An 18,529-nucleotide genomic window follows, 5' to 3' on the forward strand; every position below is an offset into this window, starting at 1 on the left:
GGCCAAAGGGCACTAGTCAGAGGGGGGGGGGGGCTCCTCTCGCGGGCGGGGGGGGGGGGGGGGGGGGGGCGGGGGGGGGGGGGGGGGGGGGGCGGGGGGGGGGGGGGGGAAGTGGAAAAGGGGCCCCCGCCCCCCCCCCCCCCCCCCCGCACTAGATGGGACTCTGGTCATGCCTGCTGAGAGCAGAAGAGGATTCCCTCCTTTATCTTTAGATGAGAGTCTTGGGGGCCCTTGCCTGGAGCCTGCAGTTCCTGGGGCCTGCAATGATCCCATATCCTCCAGCCCTCTCTGCAGCATTAGCATCCCTGATTCACAAAGGAGGAAACAAACCAGGGCCCTCCTGTCAAGAAGCTTTCCATGGGTACTCCCTCCCCGGGGTTGACCCACAGGGCAGGCAGGGGCTCTGACCGTGGGCAATACCCTGAGTCCTCGCAGACCAGAGCCTGACCCTGCCCTTCCTGAGCAGCTCTTGGAGGTGCATTGCCGTGTTCTTACTATGGTCATGATTTACTTTGCCATCACTAGGAGTCCAGACCTCTTAAGCAGGGAGGAAGAGCTCTTCCCAGGGTGGGTCCTGGGTGAGAGTAACACCCCTGGGTTGCAGCTGGAAGGTGGGTCAGGCCAGAGCCTGGGCAGTGGCCTGTGAACTGTTGAGGTCATCTGGTCCAAGCCTCCTTGGGTTTCCCCAACTTAGTGTCCTTTCCTGCCTTGAACTCAGGGCCTGACCCACTCCTCAGAGACTGGTGGCTGTCCCGGCCACCCCGACCTGGGAATTGCATGGAGGGTTGGGGATGGCTCCGTGAGTTCTTAGCCTCAGGTGGTTGGGTTTCTGGTGACCCACATGCCAAGCTGGTGGCTAACCATGTTTTCCCTGGACACCTGCTGTGACAAGGGACCATGTCACCCTTGGCTGTGCCCATCCCACCAGGCAGAGGGGAGCCAGGCCCTCTCCCACCTAGGGTAGGAGCTAGGGGAGGGAGCCCTTAGGGAGACCCTCTCCACACAACTCTTGGCTTTGCCCCAGGGTGTGGCCGGGCAGGCCCTCCACCCGGGGGTGGGGGGTGCCCAGCCTTCATGTATGAGACTCTCTCGTGCCTGCTAAACTTGGTTCTCCTTGAGCATGTCTTGGCCCTTGTGGGAAGGTTGGCCATGCCTCCAGGAAGCACAGTGCCCACGAGGAGGCCCCCAGCACCAGCTCAAGCCTCTGCTGTCTTCTCTTTCAGACGGGATCCAGACCCAAGTCCTGTGAGGTTCCTGGAATCAAGTAAGTCTCAGCAGAGCCCACCCTGCACACCCTCCACCGCATGGGGCTACCTGGACTACCCCAGGGCTTTCTGCCTGCTGTCAAGGCTGCAAATCCTGGCACGAGGGATGCTGTGCTGCTGGAGCCACCCAGCAATCCCCGTGTGGGGGATGCTCCAGCCACCCTCTGCCTGAGGATGGAGCCTCCACACACCCATCCCTCAGATACACTGCACCTCCAGGGGAAGTGGCTGCCCCTGCCTCCCACCTACCTGCAGATAGTCTGTTTCTCGAGGTCTTGTTCCAGCTGACAGTCCTTCTGTGAGCCTGGTGACACCTAATTCAGGGGTGTCATTTTGCGCCCCTAATTTTCTCCCACCAGCCCCTGCCTCCCACCTACCTGCAGATAGTCTGTTTCTCGAGGTCTTGTTCCAGCTGACAGTCCTTCTATGAGCCTGGTGACACCTAATTCAGGGGTGTCATTTTGCGCCCCTAATTTTCTCCCACCAGCCCCCTCCTGTCCCTGCCTGCCCCTGCCTGCTGCAGCTTCTGGGGGAGGCCTGGCTGGCCCCCGTCTTGAGAGCTCACCTCCTGCCTCTGCCTGGCTTTTCTCCAGCATCTTTCCATCCGCCGACCAGGAAAACACTACAGCCCTGATCCCCGCCACCCACAACACGGGGGGCTCCCTGCCCGACCTGACCAACATCCACTTCCCCTCCCCACTGCCGACCCCACTGGACCCTGAGGAGCCCACCTTCCCCGCGCTGAGCAGCTCCAGCAGCACCGGCAACCTCGCAGCCAACCTGACACACCTGGGCATCGGCGGCGCTGGCCAGGGTAAGGGCCTAGGACATGGCACCGGGAAGTGTCATTCCCGACAGCTCACCACATAGTGACAATGACATGTGCATTTGAACAGTGACTGAGCAAAGTCTTATTCATAATGCCAGGCGTCCCAGGGGTGGGAGGTAGGGAACCCTCCATGGGGGCTCAGCATTGTCAGGCCGACCCAACAAAGAATGACATCCCAGGTAGAGGGCACAGCCTGGGCAAAAGTCTGGGCTGGGAAAGCGCATGATGCTCCCAGGGATCAGACAGTGGCTTTGGGGTGTGGGGCAGTGCTCAGGACCTCACAGAGAGGCTGGGGGAGCCCTGGAGGGCTTAACCTAGTCTGGGTGGGTCAGGCTTCTCCTGCCCCTCCTCACTCCCAGACACTCATGGGGGGTAGAACCAGGTCTAACCTGCCCGCCCCCCACATCTGACTGTGGCCACCTGCTTATGACACTCTGGTTCTGTCCCCTCCCCAAGCTCCATACTCATTTCCCTTCAGCCACATCCACAGGGACGTCCCATGAGGCCCTCACCTGTCCCAATAGCCCCTGGTGTTGTGCTTACCCTGCTCCTCCCAGGGACCATCCTCCATTGGCTCCTGTGACTGCAGAGGTGTCCCTTTTAACTCCTCTGTTTTCTCGCCTGCCCGGACCTGTGGTCAGCATGTCTTCGGCCTCACCGTTAGGACCCTGCCCAGCATGGATCCCCACCTCCTGCCTGGCCCCTCTCCCTTGCCCCCAGCCTCTTCGCTACCCAGAACAGCCATCAGCCCACAGCTCTTTTCTGCTCAGGACCTTGCGTGGCCCCCCCAACTCCGTCTCAGTGAAAGCCCAAGATCCCCGGGGCCTGAGAGGTCAGCCATGGTTCACCCTCCACCCTCTGACCTTGTCTCCTGCCTCTGTCGCCCACAGCCCATGAGCTCACCTTGGGGCCTTTACACATGCTGCTCCTGTGGTTCTCTTCAGGTGGCTACAGGGCACCTCTGTCAGCTACCCTGCCCCACCCAGACCTCATCTCCTCTGTGACACCATGTTGGCTCTGGTCTCACACTACAATATTTTTCTGTGCTCACCTCTGGCTAACGTTGCTACTTGGCTCCTGGGCTGTCCTCTGGGTTAGGCCTCCATTGCCCGCATCTCCAGCGTTACCCTAACACCCCCGTTGCTGTGGGGTATGTGGGTTTGCATCCCAGGGCTGGCAGGCTTCTGGCTTTCAGGGAGGAGATGGGTTGGCCCCAACCAGCCTCACGTGGTGGGATGGGCAGGAGGGGCCATGGCAGGGGTATGTTGGGAGGTGGGTTTGTCCCCACCGTGTGCTCTGTCCTGCCTCAGAGCTGCAGAACGAGCCTACGCTCCCCTGTCCGTTGTCCACCCTATCTCCACCCCAAGCTTGGTGGGCTGTGCTGTGCAGGGTTTTCCATGAGAATCACATGCTTAAATTTGGATTTGGCAAAGTTCCTCTGGCCGCCCTGAGGAGAAGGAGCTATCAGGAGCGCTGACAGCTCCTGGATCAGGGCAGAACCCCAAGCAGGTGCTTGGCAGAGAGACTTCAGGGTGAAATTGACCCTCTTGGGAGTTGGGTTGATGCGAGGACTGGAGGTACCCAGAGTTGCCCTGACTTTGGTGCTGATGGGTCGGGACAGGTGGGGACAGACGAGGGCATTAGGGATGATACGGATGTCCCTGGGATTTTGGATGAGGGTATGGAGGCCAGAAGGGTGAAGAGAGGAACAGAACGTGGCTTGGGGCATCGAGGCAGTGTTCTGTCTTCTACACCCTGGCCTCAGGATCACCAAGGAAGATCCAGAGACAAGATGCGCAAATTCAGGGGAGCAGAGGTTCATTGCCCCTGAGAGACAGGACCAGGCAGGGGTGTCTGCACGTGCCTGTGCAAAGCGAGGAACCCAAAGGTCAGCTCAGGGCTGCCAGCACACTCACCCCCACCCCACGCAGATGCCTGTCTGCTGGCCCCTTTTCCCCCTCATGTTTCACGGTGGCCTCCAGAGCATACCACCCCCTCTGCTGGAGGGCGTGCCTGTGCAAAGCGAGGAACCCAAAGGTCAGCTCAGTGCTGCCAGCACACTCACCCCCACCCCACGCAGATGCCTGTCTGCTGGCCCCCTTTTCCCCCTCATGTTTCACGGTGGCCTCCAGAGCATACCACCCCCTCTGCTGGAGGGTCCTTGGCAGTCCCCCAGTGCCCGCCCGGGAGCCGCACACCTCCAGCTGGCGCCCAGTCTAAACAAACACAGGAAAATACACAACACATGTGAAAAGCAGAGTCAGGCTTGCCGGAGCACGCAGCCCATAATGTCTGACATGTGTTGGGTTGTTTGTGAACCTGCCGCTCCAGCAGCACGCCTGGCAGGGGCCTTGCTTTCCAGGCGCTTTTGAAGTCAAACTGAGCCACCCACCCCAGCACACGTGGAGCTTGCATCCCCTCTCACCCCTCCCCCCCGCAGCCCATCCGCCAGTTGGGACATGAGCCCCTCGGGGAGGAGAGGCCTCTGCCTCCCAGGCGACTGTGCCCCTCTCATCTCCTTCCGTGTTTGCCAAAGTCATGTCCTTGGCTGCTTGTCAGAATGCAGGAGGAGGGCAGGCTCCAGGTCCTCCTTCCTGGCACAGCTCTGAGGCCAGCCGGCCCCACTAGCAGGGCTTGTGTGCCACAGGGTGGGCCCTGCCACCTGGCCCATCCTGCCCACCCAGCCTGCCCTCCCTGGCAGCTCCCCCTGTCCACCTCAAACTTCCCTTCCAGCTGGCTCTGCTCCTATTCCCAGGTGATCCACGTTCCCAAAAGGAATTCAACAGCATGGCACCTGTCACCCTCCTGGCCCAGCTGGCCTCTTGGGGCGGCCAGGAGCTCATTTAGCAGCCCCGAGGAGGATTAAAAACTCCATGTATTCAGGGCACCCACTGCAGAATAGCCAGATCCAGCCCAGTGATATATTTCATATGGCCCACAATTGTGTGTGTGTGGTACTTCAAACTGGCATTTAAAAATCAAAGGAGTACATGTGGAAAGTAGGATTTCTCTTCGGCTTCTCTTGAAGAATCAAAAGGTTCAGCAGCAATGGGTTGACAACCTGCATCTCGAGATGGGCCAGAGCACTCCAGTTTGCCATGGGCCCCATCTGCCTCTGTTTCCCCATGTCCACCCTCCCTCTTGGCATTTGTCTCTGTTGCTTACCAAACCCTGACATCTGCTCCCAACCTGGGCATCAGGTGTTTCTCGGCACACTGGATGCATGAAATGGGGTTCACTCAGAGAAGACGAGGAAGTGGCCCAGGGTCCCAACTCCGAGTGTGCTCTGAGCAGGTGTCTCCCAGACTCCCCCCATGTAGGCCTTGCTGATGCCTCCCTTGACATCGTTGATTCAGGCACCCAGGGTCTGTGCATACACCAGCCCTCGGGGCTCTGGCAGGAGCTGTGGATGGCACCAGGCACCTCCCCAGTGCTTAGCTAAGTGGAGCCGCCAGGGCGTCCAAGGGGAGGTGCAGGCATGACCAGACTCGCCCAGTGAGAAGCTGCCTTGGGCACAGACAAGGCTGCTCATCATCTCCTCAGCGTGCTTTTGGGTGCATTCTTGGAAGCCCATGAACCCGCTGTCCCATCTGCTGGAACAAGGTTGACTTGGTGCCCTGGGCAGGATGGGCCCGGATCTCCCAGGGTGAGTCAGCCGGCTTTACCCCGCCTTGGCTGCAGGACAGACTTTTCACAGCTTACTTATGACCTCTCTGGGGCCTCCTGGGTGAACCCCAGAGGGCCCCTGTTACCATTGCCATTTCACTGATGAGGTAACTGAGTTGAGGAAACCAAGTCTTGGGATAGATAAGGGGCCAGGCCCCCAAAACCCCCCAGCTTGGGGTAGCCTTCCTGGCGTGGTGCCCTGGGATAACCCAGCAGGTCCTAACTGCTGCCATGCTGAACTTGACTTCACCCAGCTCCCTCACTATGCTGCATCCAGGGATTGGATTGCTTGGGGACGAGGGTTATGGGGGCCAGGGTGAGGGAAGGGACAGCACAGAGGCCCTTGGCAGGAGTTCCAACAGGAATGAGCATGTCAGATCCCAGGGCAGGGAGAGGGGAGAACATTAAGGAATAACAGTTTTTAGTTTGGGCAGCCCGGTTGGGGCGGTGCTGCAGCATGGGGAATGCACAAGGTGACGGGAGGGGGGAGGCATGCACGTGGGATGTCGGAGGGCTGGCGGGTACTCAGATCTGGGGGCCAAGAGGGGCAGTTACAGGAATGGACATGTTCAACAAAGTGGGGTGAGAAGAGCTATGAGGCTGTAGAGGAAACCGCAGTGTCAGTCAGGACTGAAGTGCTCGAAACTAACTGAAACCCAAGCCAGTTTAAGCAAAAGAGGGGATTTATTGTCTCCTGAAACCAGAAAGCACCAGCGTGGCTGGATTGGTGCTCAGGTGCCACCTCTCCCCCTTGTGGTCCCAGAATGTCCCCCACAATTTCAGACAGTCCTTCCTGGAATTCTATCCAAAGTCCCAGGGCAGGCTCTCATTGGACCAGCATGGTCACATGCCCATCTAGGGACCAGTCACACACTCCAGAGATGTGGAAGTGCTGACTGGCTGGGCCTGTAGGACACGCCCTCTTGGAGGGATGGTAGGGACAGTGGGGAAGAATGGAGGAACAAACTATGGAGGACCTGGTTGGAGGACCCCAGATTTAGGGACTCGGGCCTCTGAGGGGGGCCCCACTGGGCTCTGTCTAAGCAACTGAGCTGTCCCCATGCAGTGTGATGGTGGGTGTGTGAGCAGCCTTTCCTCAGCAATCTCACTCCCACTCCCTCCCTGCCTCCCTTCTTCCTTTCCAGGGATGAGCACGCCAGGCAACTCCCCGCAGCACCGCCCCACCAGCGTCAGTTCCCTGTCCCTGAGCACAGAGGCGAGGCAGCAGCAGGCCCAGCAGGTGTCACCCACTCTCTCCCCGCTGTCACCCATCACTCAGGTGCGAGGGTTTGGTGGGGGCAGGTGGGCGGGGCCCTGCTCTGCTTCAATGGGAGGCCTCCTGCTCCTTCCGGGGGCCACGGAATCCTGAGAAAGTTCCCAACACTTTTACTTGTTATTAACAAATTTTCAGACACATGGGAAATGCAAAAATCAGTGGTCCTGGAGTCCCCCCACCCGTCTCAGGCAGATGGAATGGCTAGCCATCAGCTTCTGCCTGTTGTGAAAAGGCGTTCTTCAGCATTGCTGCTTTCTCTTCTTCAGGGGCTAGTTGAAAGGTTACATAATAAAATTTAGAGAGTTTAGCTTTTATTCTGTCAATTTGCTGTATTTGCTCCATCTGCCTATTTTGATAGTTTGTACATGTCTAGGAATGTCCATTTCATCTAGGTTATCCAACTTGTTGGGCATAGGGTTGCTTGTAGTACCCTCTCATGATCCTGGTTTTTTTGCAGCTGGCTGGTAAGGGATTGCCATCCTCATTTCTGTGAAGTTGGTAGCAAAGTTCCCACTTTCATTTCTGATTTTAGTAATTTGAGTCTTCTCTCTTTTTTTACTTGGTCAATCCAGCCTAATAGAATGAGTTGGGAAGTGTTTCCTCCTTTCCTAGTTTTCAGATGAGGATGAGAAGCAATTTAATTCCTCTTTATTTTATTTTATTTATTTTTATTTTATTTTTTTAAAGATGACCGGTAAGGGGATCTCAACCCTTGGCTTGGTGTTGTCAGCACCACACTCAGCCAGTGAGCAAACCGGCCATCCCCTGTATAGGATCCGAACCCGCGGCCTTGGTGTTATCAGCACCGCACTCTACCGAGTGAGCCACGGGCCGGCCCTTAATTCCTCTTTAAACGTTTGATAAAACTCACCAGTGAAGCCGTGTGGGTCTTGGCTTGTCTTTGTTGGGAGGTTTAAAATTACTGATCCAATGTCCTTACTTGTTGTCAAGCTATTCTTATTTTCTATTTCTTCTTGAATCAGTTTTGGTTGCAGATGTGTTTCTAGGAATTTGTCCATTTCGTGTATTTTTAAAAAATCTCTAATAGGGAACTTTGTCTGCTTTGTTTGTTTGCTTTTTTTTTTTTTTTTTCCTTTTTTTTTGTCTTTTTTCGTGTCCGGCAACGGATCGCAACCCTCAGTGTCGCGCCCGTACCAGATCGGGACCGGCAACGGGATCGCAACCGTCGGTGTTGCGCCCGCACCTCGCTCAGCCAGTGAGCGGGAACCGGTCTGTATGTGGGATCCGAACCCTCGAAGGGAGCGCCGCCACGCTTCCCAAGCAGCGCACTGTAGCAGTGCGCCACCGGGCCGGCCCTGTTTGTTTGCTTTTTAACGTAATCACGATGGCCTTGTCCACCACCAACAAAATTAATAGTAATTCTTCTGTACTTTCAGATGCCTGGCTTGGGCCTGGTGGCCATCTGTCCCCCACCCCCTACGTCTCTGTCTGCTTATAAGGTTGTCTTGTTGGGATCAGGATCCAGACAGAGCCATGGGTGGCTCCTGGTGGCTTTGTGTTCAGTCTCTTCAAGAACTAGCTTGTCTTGTGCCTCCTGCCTTTTCTGGAAATTCTTTTTATTTGTGGACTACCCACTGCTATTAGGGGCCAGGTATTCCGCTAAATGTTTGCATCCATCCCATAGCTCCTGGGCATGACCAGCCTCTCTCAGAGGGACGCCCACCTGCCCCAGGGACTGTCGGCTTCCCTGTGGCCCTGGCTATGAGTTTCTGCACAAACTGTGTCACATTCTTCCCTGTGCTTATTTTTCTCTTTTCAACTCTGAGGTCAGTCCTTGCTGAATGACCACACCAGTGCCTCTCTCACCTGCAACCTCTCCAGCGTGGGCAAGGCTTTGGGGTAGGGGTGGAAGGTTCTTTCCCACTAGGACCCCAGAGCTGGCTGCCCACTGAGCTACTGGAGTGTGGCCTCCCTGTGGCTGCCCTGCAGCAGCTGGGGACTGCCTGAGCTGCCTGAAGTGTACTGAGAGTGAAGGGCCCACTGGGTGCAGGGCACAGCCAGCTGGTTTAGACACCCAGGCCCCATCCAGCTCCAGCCTAACTCCTTGTGGGCCCTGGCTAGGTCTTTAGGAGCTCCCAGTCCAGGGGCCGGACTTCATAAGGTTCGTCTATCCCGTGTTGCTGAGCATGCCAGGCCATGGGGGCCGACAGAGACCAGGTGCTCGCGGCCTGGCCCCATGCAACGTGCCTCCGCCTGATGCCCTCTTCTCCCCCCAGGCTGTGGCCATGGACGCCCTGTCTCTGGAGCAGCAACTGCCCTACGCATTCTTCACCCAGACGGGCTCCCAACAGCCTCCACCACCACAGCCCCAGCCCCCACCGCCTCCTCCACCGGCGTCCCAGCAGCAGCCGTCCCCACCTTCTCCACAGGTGCCCGTCCACCTTCCCCCGGGCGGCCCCCTGATGCCAAGAGCCAGCTTGACACGGGGGCCGCAGCTGCCCCCACTTGCTGTCACAGTACCGTCCTCTCTCCCCCAGTCCCCCTCAGAGAACCCAGGCCAGCCGTCGATGGGGATCGACATTGCCTCGGTAAGCCCACGACAGGGTCCTGTGGAGCCTGGGTGGGGGGCTCATAGAGGAGGAGCCTGGGCCTGCAGGAGGCCGGTCAGGGCATCTGGCTGCATATGCAGTCCCACTGAGGCCGACCTCTCCCAGGATCAAGACCAAAGCAAATGCTGCCCTGGGCCTGCCCCAGGCTAGACATTCGATGGGGTTTACAGCTTGGGATCTTCAAGCTAAGGTTGCCACCCTGTGTATAAGTGGGGAAACTGAGGCATGAGCAGAATCACTGGCCCCAGACTCCACCAAAGTGGGCCATCCCATGTTGGGGGCGCTCTTGGCCCCTGCTGTCCTTCCTACCCGAAGCCAGGCTTCCTTGGAGGCAGGAAGAGCACAAAGCTCTCAGGGCCTAGGAAGCAGACTTCTGGAAGTCAGGGGGCACAATTGAACTCAGGGTAGGGAAGGACTAACCCTAATCCTAACTCTGTGAGGCAGTGGCTCATGCAGCATGGTGCCCGGGGCTGGGGGGGCTGCAGCTCAGACTGTGAGACCCCTGCCCAGGGCCAGACTCAGGGAACAGGTGCTGGGTTGGATCCCTGCACCTGCAAGCCTTTCTGACTGTTCCGACTTTCTTCCTGGCCACTACAGTGGGAGGAGACGGGTGGGTCACAGCTATGTTTGGCCACATTCAGGGGAGTAGGGGCCCATGTTTGGGGTGCAGTGAGTCCTCCACTCCATCCTGGGCTGCCAGCCCCAGACTAAACATTATCAGAATGTCACGTGCTCTGCAAAGAACAGACCCCTGAGCTGGGCAGGGTGGGTGGCTGACCCAACAAGCAGAGACCCACATTCCCAAGCTGCTCTGACCCCTTGGAGGGCATCCACCCAGGGTCCCCCGGATAGGGAAGTGCCCAAGTCTTTCCTTTGGCGTAAACACAGTGGGTGCCAAGGGAGGGGGCCTTGCGTTAGAGCTTGGGGCACGTTGGAAGCACAGGGTTTCTGGGCCAGGTGTAGAGACAGCCCCTCCCATGGCTCTTGGGTCATGTTGTCTACCGCCCAGCCCCACTCCCCCCAAAAAGATGGATTCCTGCCCCCAGGGACTTCTAGCTTCCATGGGGGACAGACTCTGGTGGCCTCCTCTGTGAGTTTCTGCAGACTTACTGAGCAGAATTTCCCTCTGGACATTTTCTTTCCAACTCTGAAAGGCTCAACCTTGTCATCCTCAGTTGACCGAGTTGGCACCTCTATCCTCCCACACCCTGCTGAGTGAGCCCATCCCCGCCCTGCCCTGCCCCAGCCCCACCTGGACTCAACCCTCACCCCAAATTGCTTAGAAAGGGCCACTGAGGATGTGGGGGAAATGGAGAAACCATGGGACCCTGGGCCAGTCAGGCCAGGTCTCATTGAACAGTAGGCTCAGAGAGGTCAGGCAGTTTGTCCAGAGGCATACAGCATGGCTGTGCCAGGCCAGGAACAGATGGTCCTGAATTCAGATCCTAGCCCAGCCTGGCCTGCCTCGAATGGGCCTGGACTACAGCATTGACAAGCCAAGGCCCTCTGTTCCTCGAATGGGTTGAGGACGTGGCTGCACCTCAGGGGCCTCTTAGATGGAATAACCCCAGTGGGCTTGTTCTCAGGGACACCAGCTATGGTGACTGACCCATGCTGGGAGCCTGCAGTGTGCCCAGGGTGGCCTTCACTGCCAGTCCCACCACCCCGAGAGCAGGAGGACCTGCTGTGGGCATGTAGCTAGGGGGAATTGGGAGCAGAAGGCTATGCCCACCTGCCCAGTCCTGGCCTTCCCTGCCTGTGTGGGTGTGTGCAGACACATGCATATGGGGGGCTGTGCATACACGTGTATGTACATTTGTGTGAGGGTGTGTGCATGTGTCAGTGTGGGTGTACGTGTATGCATGTGTATTTCTGTGGTTTTGTGCATATATGTGTACACTTGTGTGGTTGTGCATGCACGTGTGGGTGTGTGCACGTGTCTGGGTGTGTGCAAGTATGTATGCATTCATGTGTGTGTGCATGCATGCGTGTGTGTGCATGCATGTGTGTGTGCATGCACATGTGTGCCCAAGTGTGTGTGTGTGCATGCCCATGTGTGGTGTGTGTGCATGCACCTGTGTACATGTGTGTAACCAAGTGTGTTGGTATCTGTGCATGCACGTGTGTGTGCCCATGTGGTGGTGTGTGGCAGTGCATGTGTGGTTGTGCATCCATATGTGTCTATGGGTGCACGTGTGTGTCTAGGTGTGCATGTGTGGGTGTGTGCATACCCGTGTGCATGTGTGTGCACATGTTGCCGTCCGGCCCTGACGTCTCCTGAGTTGAGGCCAGCCCTTCCATCTCCCTCTTGGGAGGGAGGGCAGTTCTGTGGGGCTGGGCTCTGCGCTCTTGTAGCACCCCCCGACCTTCACACACACCCCTCCTGGGGGAGCTGGGTATGGAGGCAGGTTCCCATGACATCTCAGGCTCAGATAGCTCAGAGACATCCATTTCCTGCAGGTGCCTAAGGATTCTATGCTTACCCATGGGGTGGCACCCACCACCAAGGCATCTAGGGTGGGGGGGGGCTGCCAGAGGGCTTATCAGGGTATAGGCCACTTTCTGGAAGCCAGGATGAACCCCATGTGCAGGCATCCAGGCCCCGCTGGTGTCCTGACCCGTCTGTCCTCGCAGGCACCGGCTCTGCAGCAGTACCGCACTAGTGCTGGCTCCCCAGCCAACCAGTCTCCCACCTCGCCTGTCTCCAATCAAGGATTCTCCCCAGGGAGCTCCCCGCAAGTAAGGGACGCCGCCCCCCCCCCCCCCCACAGTCCCGCCTTGCTTCATGTCCCCGTGCCCCCTCCTGCCCGCCTGCTGTCTCTGCCTCACGCCTCACTCCATCCCATCTCATCCAATCTGTGGGACCAGAGCTGTGCACTCACCAGGCTGCATCAGGGCAGAGACCAGACCACTGGTGGTCACCCTGGGCAGAGGAGGAGGCACTGCCTCCCGGCCCCTCATGCCCTTTCTCGGGAGCTGCTGTGTTCCTGTCCTGTCTTTGTGGTTTCTGCCGAGCACTGGCTGAGGCTGGCAGGGGCTTCTCACTTTCCCGCCTTGCTTCATGTCCCCGTGCCCCCTCCTGCCCGCCTGCTGTCTCTGCCTCACGCCTCACTCCATCCCATCTCATCCAATCTGTGGGACCAGAGCTGTGCACTCACCAGGCTGCATCAGGGCAGAGACCAGACCACTGGTGGTCACCCTGGGCAGAGGAGGAGGCACTGCCTCCCGGCCCCTCATGCCCTTTCTCGGGAGCTGCTGTGTTCCTGTCCTGTCTTTGTGGTTTCTGCCGAGCACTGGCTGAGGCTGGCAGGGGCTTCTCACTTGGATTAGGTACGTTAGTGACAGCTGCGGCCCCGTGGGGCCACACCCAGCATCCCCACGGAGTGGCCCAGGGACGATGCCTCTAAACACCCATGGGCCATCAGAACCCACCCCAGTGTGAGCACTCCCACTTTGGGATGCAGCTGAAGTGACCGGCTGGCCTGTGGTGGAGGCTCTGACCCCTCACTCAGTCCCCACTGCTCCCCTCTGCCCTGTGGAAGGGTATGTTCCTCAGCCAACTAGCCTGGAAAGCTCCGAGGGGCTCCACGGCATCTCAGGTCTTGGTTTCCATCCCATGGATGAGGAGACTGAGGCTGGCCCCAGGCGATGGGGCGGGGTGTGACCTCTTTGTCACACTTGGGCTTTCCTTCCTGCCACACCTGGCACAGTTGGGCCTAGGGCTCTGATGCTCCTCACCTCTCCCGAGCCCAGGTTTCTCAGACTCTCCCCTATACCCCCAGAAGCCAGTCCAGTGCCCAAGTAGAGGGTTCGATCCTCCTTCTTGGCTTGAGCTGGCAGAGAAGCTGTCCTTCCAGCCGGGGCCTGGCAGGAATGAGGTCAGGCTCCCTTGTCCCGGGGGATACACCATAGGTGCCAGTACAAGGATAGTGAGGACCCATGTGTAGGGACACCTGCCTCATAAGTCCAGGGTCCTGCTGGGATCACTGCTCACAGCTCCTCCCCTGAAGGCGGGGCAGGGGGTGGGGGGGTCTGTGGCCATGAACTTAAGGCAGGGCGTGGTCAGCCTGGTGTCTGCACACGCTCTGTCCATCCACTCCGGCTCTGAGCTCTTGGGCTCCAGCCACATCTGGTCTCTTCATGTGGCGCTGGTGGGGGAGGGGCCAGAGACTCTGGTCCAGGCAGGGGAAGTGGCAGGTGGTGCCTCTCCCCTGTGGGCAGCCAGTGAAGGTCTCTTGCAGGAGGACAGAGCAGGAGTTAGGGGTCAAGCGGATTTCTGTCAGGAGTCACATGAATGGCTGGTTCATTCTCTGTCCCAAGCCAAAGTGGGTTAGTCTGCCACACAGCAAGCGTGTTGCTGTCTTGTCAAGGCCGTGTCTGTGTGTCTATTGTCTGTTGTGTACTGGTGTGGAAGCAGGTGGCTCACATGGTCTGAGGACAGGACCATCAGGACATGGCACCCCCAACCAGAGACGAGGCACAGGGAGCTCTCTCAGGCAGCAGGTGCCAGGCAGAGGCCATACCTGATTTACCACTGTGACTGTGTTTCCAAGGACTCAATCGTTGGCCTGTGAGCCTGGCCACCCCATACCTCCCTGCCTGGGCAGCATCTCCTCGGGGTGCACAGGGCAGCTGTGATTTAGTCCTAGGTGAGGCATCCCACACCTTCTGAGCTGACCTCCTTGGCAACCCTTGTGGCACAAGAGAAACAGCCTGTTTCCCTGTGTGTGCTGGGTCTCTCTGAGTCCAAGGCCATGGGGACAGGACTGGGGCCTATCTTGGAAGCCCAGTCCCTCCCCATCCACCCCCAGGGTCCTGAGCCCCAGAACAAACCTGCCCCAACGTCGGACGAGGTCTGTGGCAGCCGGTGTGAAATTAGCCATAGATGCCTCTCTCTTACTGGCTAAACCCAGCCACTACCTTGAGGGCCCCCTTCTCCAAAACCTGAAGCTGTCAGTTTTTAGGGCAATGGCAGAATTTTTGCCACATTGGCTACTCCTTGCCTTCCTCGTTTCCCCTTTTTAACTCCTCCCTGGCATTTAAATGGAACATCCAAGCTTTTGGTTGCCCAAGTACATGGGGATCTAGAACAAAGTGCAGATGGGGAGCTCAAGGGGAAGAGGTCTAGGGCCTTTGATCTGTGGAGACATTTACTGGGACTCCAGCCGGGCACATGTGTCACATGGTACGGGGATCTAGAACAAAGTGCAGATGGGGAGCTCAAGGGGAAGAGGTCCAGGGCCTTTGATCTGTGGAGACATTTACTGGGACTCCAGCCGGGCACATGTGTCACATGGTACCCTGGGAATGGCCTCAGTGCAGTGGCTTCTTCGGGCTACCCTGTCCCACAGAGGAGGAAACAGGCCAGAGCTCCCAGCCGTGGGGAAACTGCTGGCTGGGCTAGGTATGTGTTTCCCGAGGCCTCAGTATCCCAGGGGTGACCTGACACATGCACACCGACCCCCACCCTCCCACACCCTGGCAGGCTCTGTCCTGACTTCTCCCTGCTGGTGTGGGCTTTAAACGTCCCCTTTCCAGTGTCTCAGCCCTCCACTCCTCTCCCAGGGACAGCCCTGGTCCCTGCCCCTGAGAGCCCCAGCTGGCCTTGGATCTCAGGAGTCAGGCTGTGCCATTCTCCCACTCCCCCCAGGCCCTGGGGTGTCGCAGGGCAGGAGCTGTCCTGGGCCTATCCTGTGCTTGCGTAGCTGGTGGTCGGCTCTGTGTGCCTGTCCTGTTCACATGCGTGTGGCCTAAGCCCTGTCTTGTATCTCCCTGGTGGCCCCCCAGGGGTTGCCGTTCGTATTGAATGTCACATCTGGGCACCTCCCACCTTGGCCCACTCCCAGGCTCTCTGAAGGCTCTTCATCCCTAAATGGGGTCTCCCATGCTTGCTCAAGTAGGGGAGATGGGGTGATGCTTTGGGGGGCACCCCAGGAGCCCCAAGATAAACATTGGCAGCAGCAGGCTCCTGCATCCCAAGATTCGTCCAGGCGGCTCCAGGGGCCTCTGTCCTGCCACTCGTACCCCTGCTGTCTGGGGCAGTGACCACAGCAGGCCTCTCTTCTGTCTGCAGCACTCCTCCACCCTGAGCAGCGTGTTTGGGGACTCGTACTTTGAGCAGCAGATGGCGGCCAGACAGGCCAATGCTCTGTCCCACCAGGTGAGCGGGCACCCAGGCCGCCTGGCTGGTGCCCACGGCAATGCTCGCCGGGACCTGGGCCTCGCGGGTCAGGGCTTTGCTTCTTGGCCTCCCTCCCTCTCCCGTCTGCCGAGGCCCTCGGTGGGGGTGGCTTGGCTTGGCCTTCCCTGGAGTCTGCACCCAGCCCCGCAGAGCGGAGGCGGCAGGCTACAGGCAGGAAGGGCAGGCGGGAGCACTGAGCAGGGCGGGGCGAGCGCCAGGGGCTGGGGCGGGTCTGCGCCAGTGGGGCGGGGCGAGCAGGGCGGCGGCGCCTCTGCCTGGCGGTGCACGTGGGTTTGCCAGGAAGTTTCGCTGGCTTTGCTCAAAGGCGAGGGTCAGGGCATCAGGGCACGCAGGGGTTTGGCCGCGTCCTGGGGCTGTTCACTCACTCGCTCATGTATCCATTCATCCATCAGCAAGCCCCGAGTGTGACGGGAGGCCCGGGACACGGGGGACTTGAGCTCACCAGCCTTGGGTGCTGGGCACCCCGCCGGGTTGGCAGCCCGGCCAACAGCAGCCAGGGGCCCTGGGTGGCGACTCAGTGGGGCGTGGCCGTCTCATAGCCTGGTTCTTCCCTTGCCAGCTGGAGCAGTTCAACATGATGGAGAACGCCATCAGCTCCAGCAGCCTGTACAGCCCAGGCTCCACACTCAATTACTCACAGGCGGCCATGATGGGCCTCACGGGCAGCCACGGGAGCCTGCCGGACACCCAGCCACTTGGCTACCCCAGCCACAGCAGCATCCCCAACATCATTCTCACAGGTGAGCACCAGGGCCTGCGGGGACCCTACACAGGCATCCTTGGGGGGGGTCTCCTTCATGGGGCCCCCTCGGACCCTGTCTCAGATCCCCTGCCCTGGAGGGTGATGGCGTGATGGAACTGAAACTGCCACCCCACACTGGGTTGGGGCCCAAGTAGTCCAGACCCCCTCCTCCTTGAACTTGACTGACTCCTGGGGCTTTGAGGCAGTCCAGGGGGGGACACACCCGACAAAGCCAATCACTTGGCCTGCCCCACATTAGCTGAGTGTGTGCTAGGGCCACAGGTGACTGTGGGGTGGGCCCTGCCTGGCAGGGCAAGCACCGTGCAGTCAGCAGATGTGTAAAGGCTCCCATGTGCTGTCACAAGTACCCCAGCAGTCTGAGCATGTCTCCCAGGCACCGGGGGGACAGGCCAGCCTCCGTCCTGCATGGCATTTATGAGGAGGTCCCTGCTCTGTCTTGCACAGAAGCAGATCTTCTGTGGCCACCGCCCACCTCATCTTCTACCTGAAGATTCTAGGTTTTGTCAAAGAAAAAAGTGATTTTCCTATACTTCAGGGCTGTTTGGGGTGAGACGACCCCCCTGCCGGTGATCTCTGTTGGCATCTCCAGGGTGAAGGGGCCCTGCTGGCGATCTTCGTTGGCATCTCCAGGGTAAAGGGGGTCCATATTCAGGGCCCCCCATGGTCTGGGCTCTTCATGCAGAGTCCACCTCCTCCTCAGGTAGCGGTCAGCAATAGATACTTGTGCTCCTCAGTTTATGACAGGGTCACATCCCAATAAACCCATCATAAGTTAAAAAATCATAAGTCATAAGCTGAGGAACATCTGCAACAGCCTCAGACTCATGAGAAGCTCCAACTCCTGTGATTGCTCCAATGGCTCAGAAAGACAGGGACTTTCAGACCCATTTCCCAGATCTGGAAACTGAGGCCCATTGCCCAGGTTTCAACCTGGGTCTTTGAGGGACAACCCAGGCTTCCTTTATAATCTGAGCAGTGGCTGGGGCCCCCAGCACACCCACACTCACCCAGCCTGCTTCCAGGGACTCTCATAGGGTAGACCTTGCAGCAGAGGCTGACAGTAGGAGAGGTCCCTGCTGCCACCAGGTCACACTGATGTTTGTCGGTGGCACAGCCCTTGGCCCAGGGTTTCTCCTTGTTGGTGGTGCTGACGTTTGGGGTTAGATCATTCTCTGGTGGGGGCATCCTGTGCCCTGTAGGGTGTTGAGCAGCATCCCTGGCCTCCACCAACCAGATGCCAGTACCTCCCCTTTCCTAGCTGTGACAATCTGAATGTCCCCAGACATTGTCAATGTCACTAGGGGACAGAATCACCCTGGTGAGCACCCCTGGACTGAACCATGGATGGCCATGGAAGCACAGTGTTGGGGGCCATGAAACCAGGAATAAGCTGTGCTTTTTGTCCCCACCCCACCCGGCAGTGACAGGAGAGTCCCCCCCCAGCCTCTCTAAAGAACTGACCAGCTCACTGGCTGGGGTCGGTGACGTCAGCTTCGACTCCGACAATCAGTTCCCCCTGGACGAACTGAAGATCGACCCCCTGACCCTAGACGGACTGCACATGCTCAACGACCCTGACATGGTCCTGGCCGACCCGGCCACCGAGGACACCTTCCGGATGGACCGTCTGTGAGTGGGCACGCCTGGCACCCTGCCGCTGCCTAGCGGTTCCAATGGTGTCTCCCCAAGCCTGGGGATGGCTGCGCTCCGTCCCTTGCCCACGGCCGAGCTTGTGATTCCGAGCTTGCAGTGCCACCAAGCGCCCCCGCCAGCCTGCCCCTGGTTGTTACCTCCCACCGAAGCCAGGCTGGGATAGGAGGCTGTGAGCCCCCCCATCCCTGCAGACTTTCCCTGCGCCCGCTCCCTTGTCCCCTACCCTGGGGCATGAGCCGTCGCCACCCTGTAAGATGTGGAAAGCGTCTACTCCCCAGCGGGGCAGGAAGCTCGGGGTGGGGGAC

At 58.8% G+C, this 18,529-nt stretch overlaps 1 protein-coding gene across 1 annotated transcript in view; it reads left to right on the forward strand.

The window, feature by feature from the left end:
* The window catches only part of CRTC1 (CREB regulated transcription coactivator 1), a 32,774-nt gene extending 14,484 nt beyond the window's left edge, over positions 1-18,290 (forward strand). The window contains exons 8-16 of the mRNA XM_008580165.1: positions 1,224-1,264; positions 1,859-2,079; positions 6,906-7,039; positions 9,274-9,426; positions 9,535-9,585; positions 12,241-12,345; positions 15,680-15,766; positions 16,368-16,548; positions 17,993-18,290. Coding sequence (XP_008578387.1) covers positions 1,224-1,264; positions 1,859-2,079; positions 6,906-7,039; positions 9,274-9,426; positions 9,535-9,585; positions 12,241-12,345; positions 15,680-15,766; positions 16,368-16,548; positions 17,993-18,204 — 1,185 coding nt within the window. The 3' untranslated portion in view covers positions 18,205-18,290. The remainder of the gene's footprint in view (positions 1-1,223; positions 1,265-1,858; positions 2,080-6,905; positions 7,040-9,273; positions 9,427-9,534; positions 9,586-12,240; positions 12,346-15,679; positions 15,767-16,367; positions 16,549-17,992) is intronic.
* The last annotated feature ends 239 nt before the right edge of the window (positions 18,291-18,529 follow it).

The sequence above is a fragment of the Galeopterus variegatus genome, unplaced genomic scaffold (genome assembly GCF_000696425.1).
Source record: "Galeopterus variegatus unplaced genomic scaffold, G_variegatus-3.0.2 Scaffold2037, whole genome shotgun sequence".
Lineage (NCBI taxonomy): Eukaryota > Metazoa > Chordata > Mammalia > Dermoptera > Cynocephalidae > Galeopterus > Galeopterus variegatus.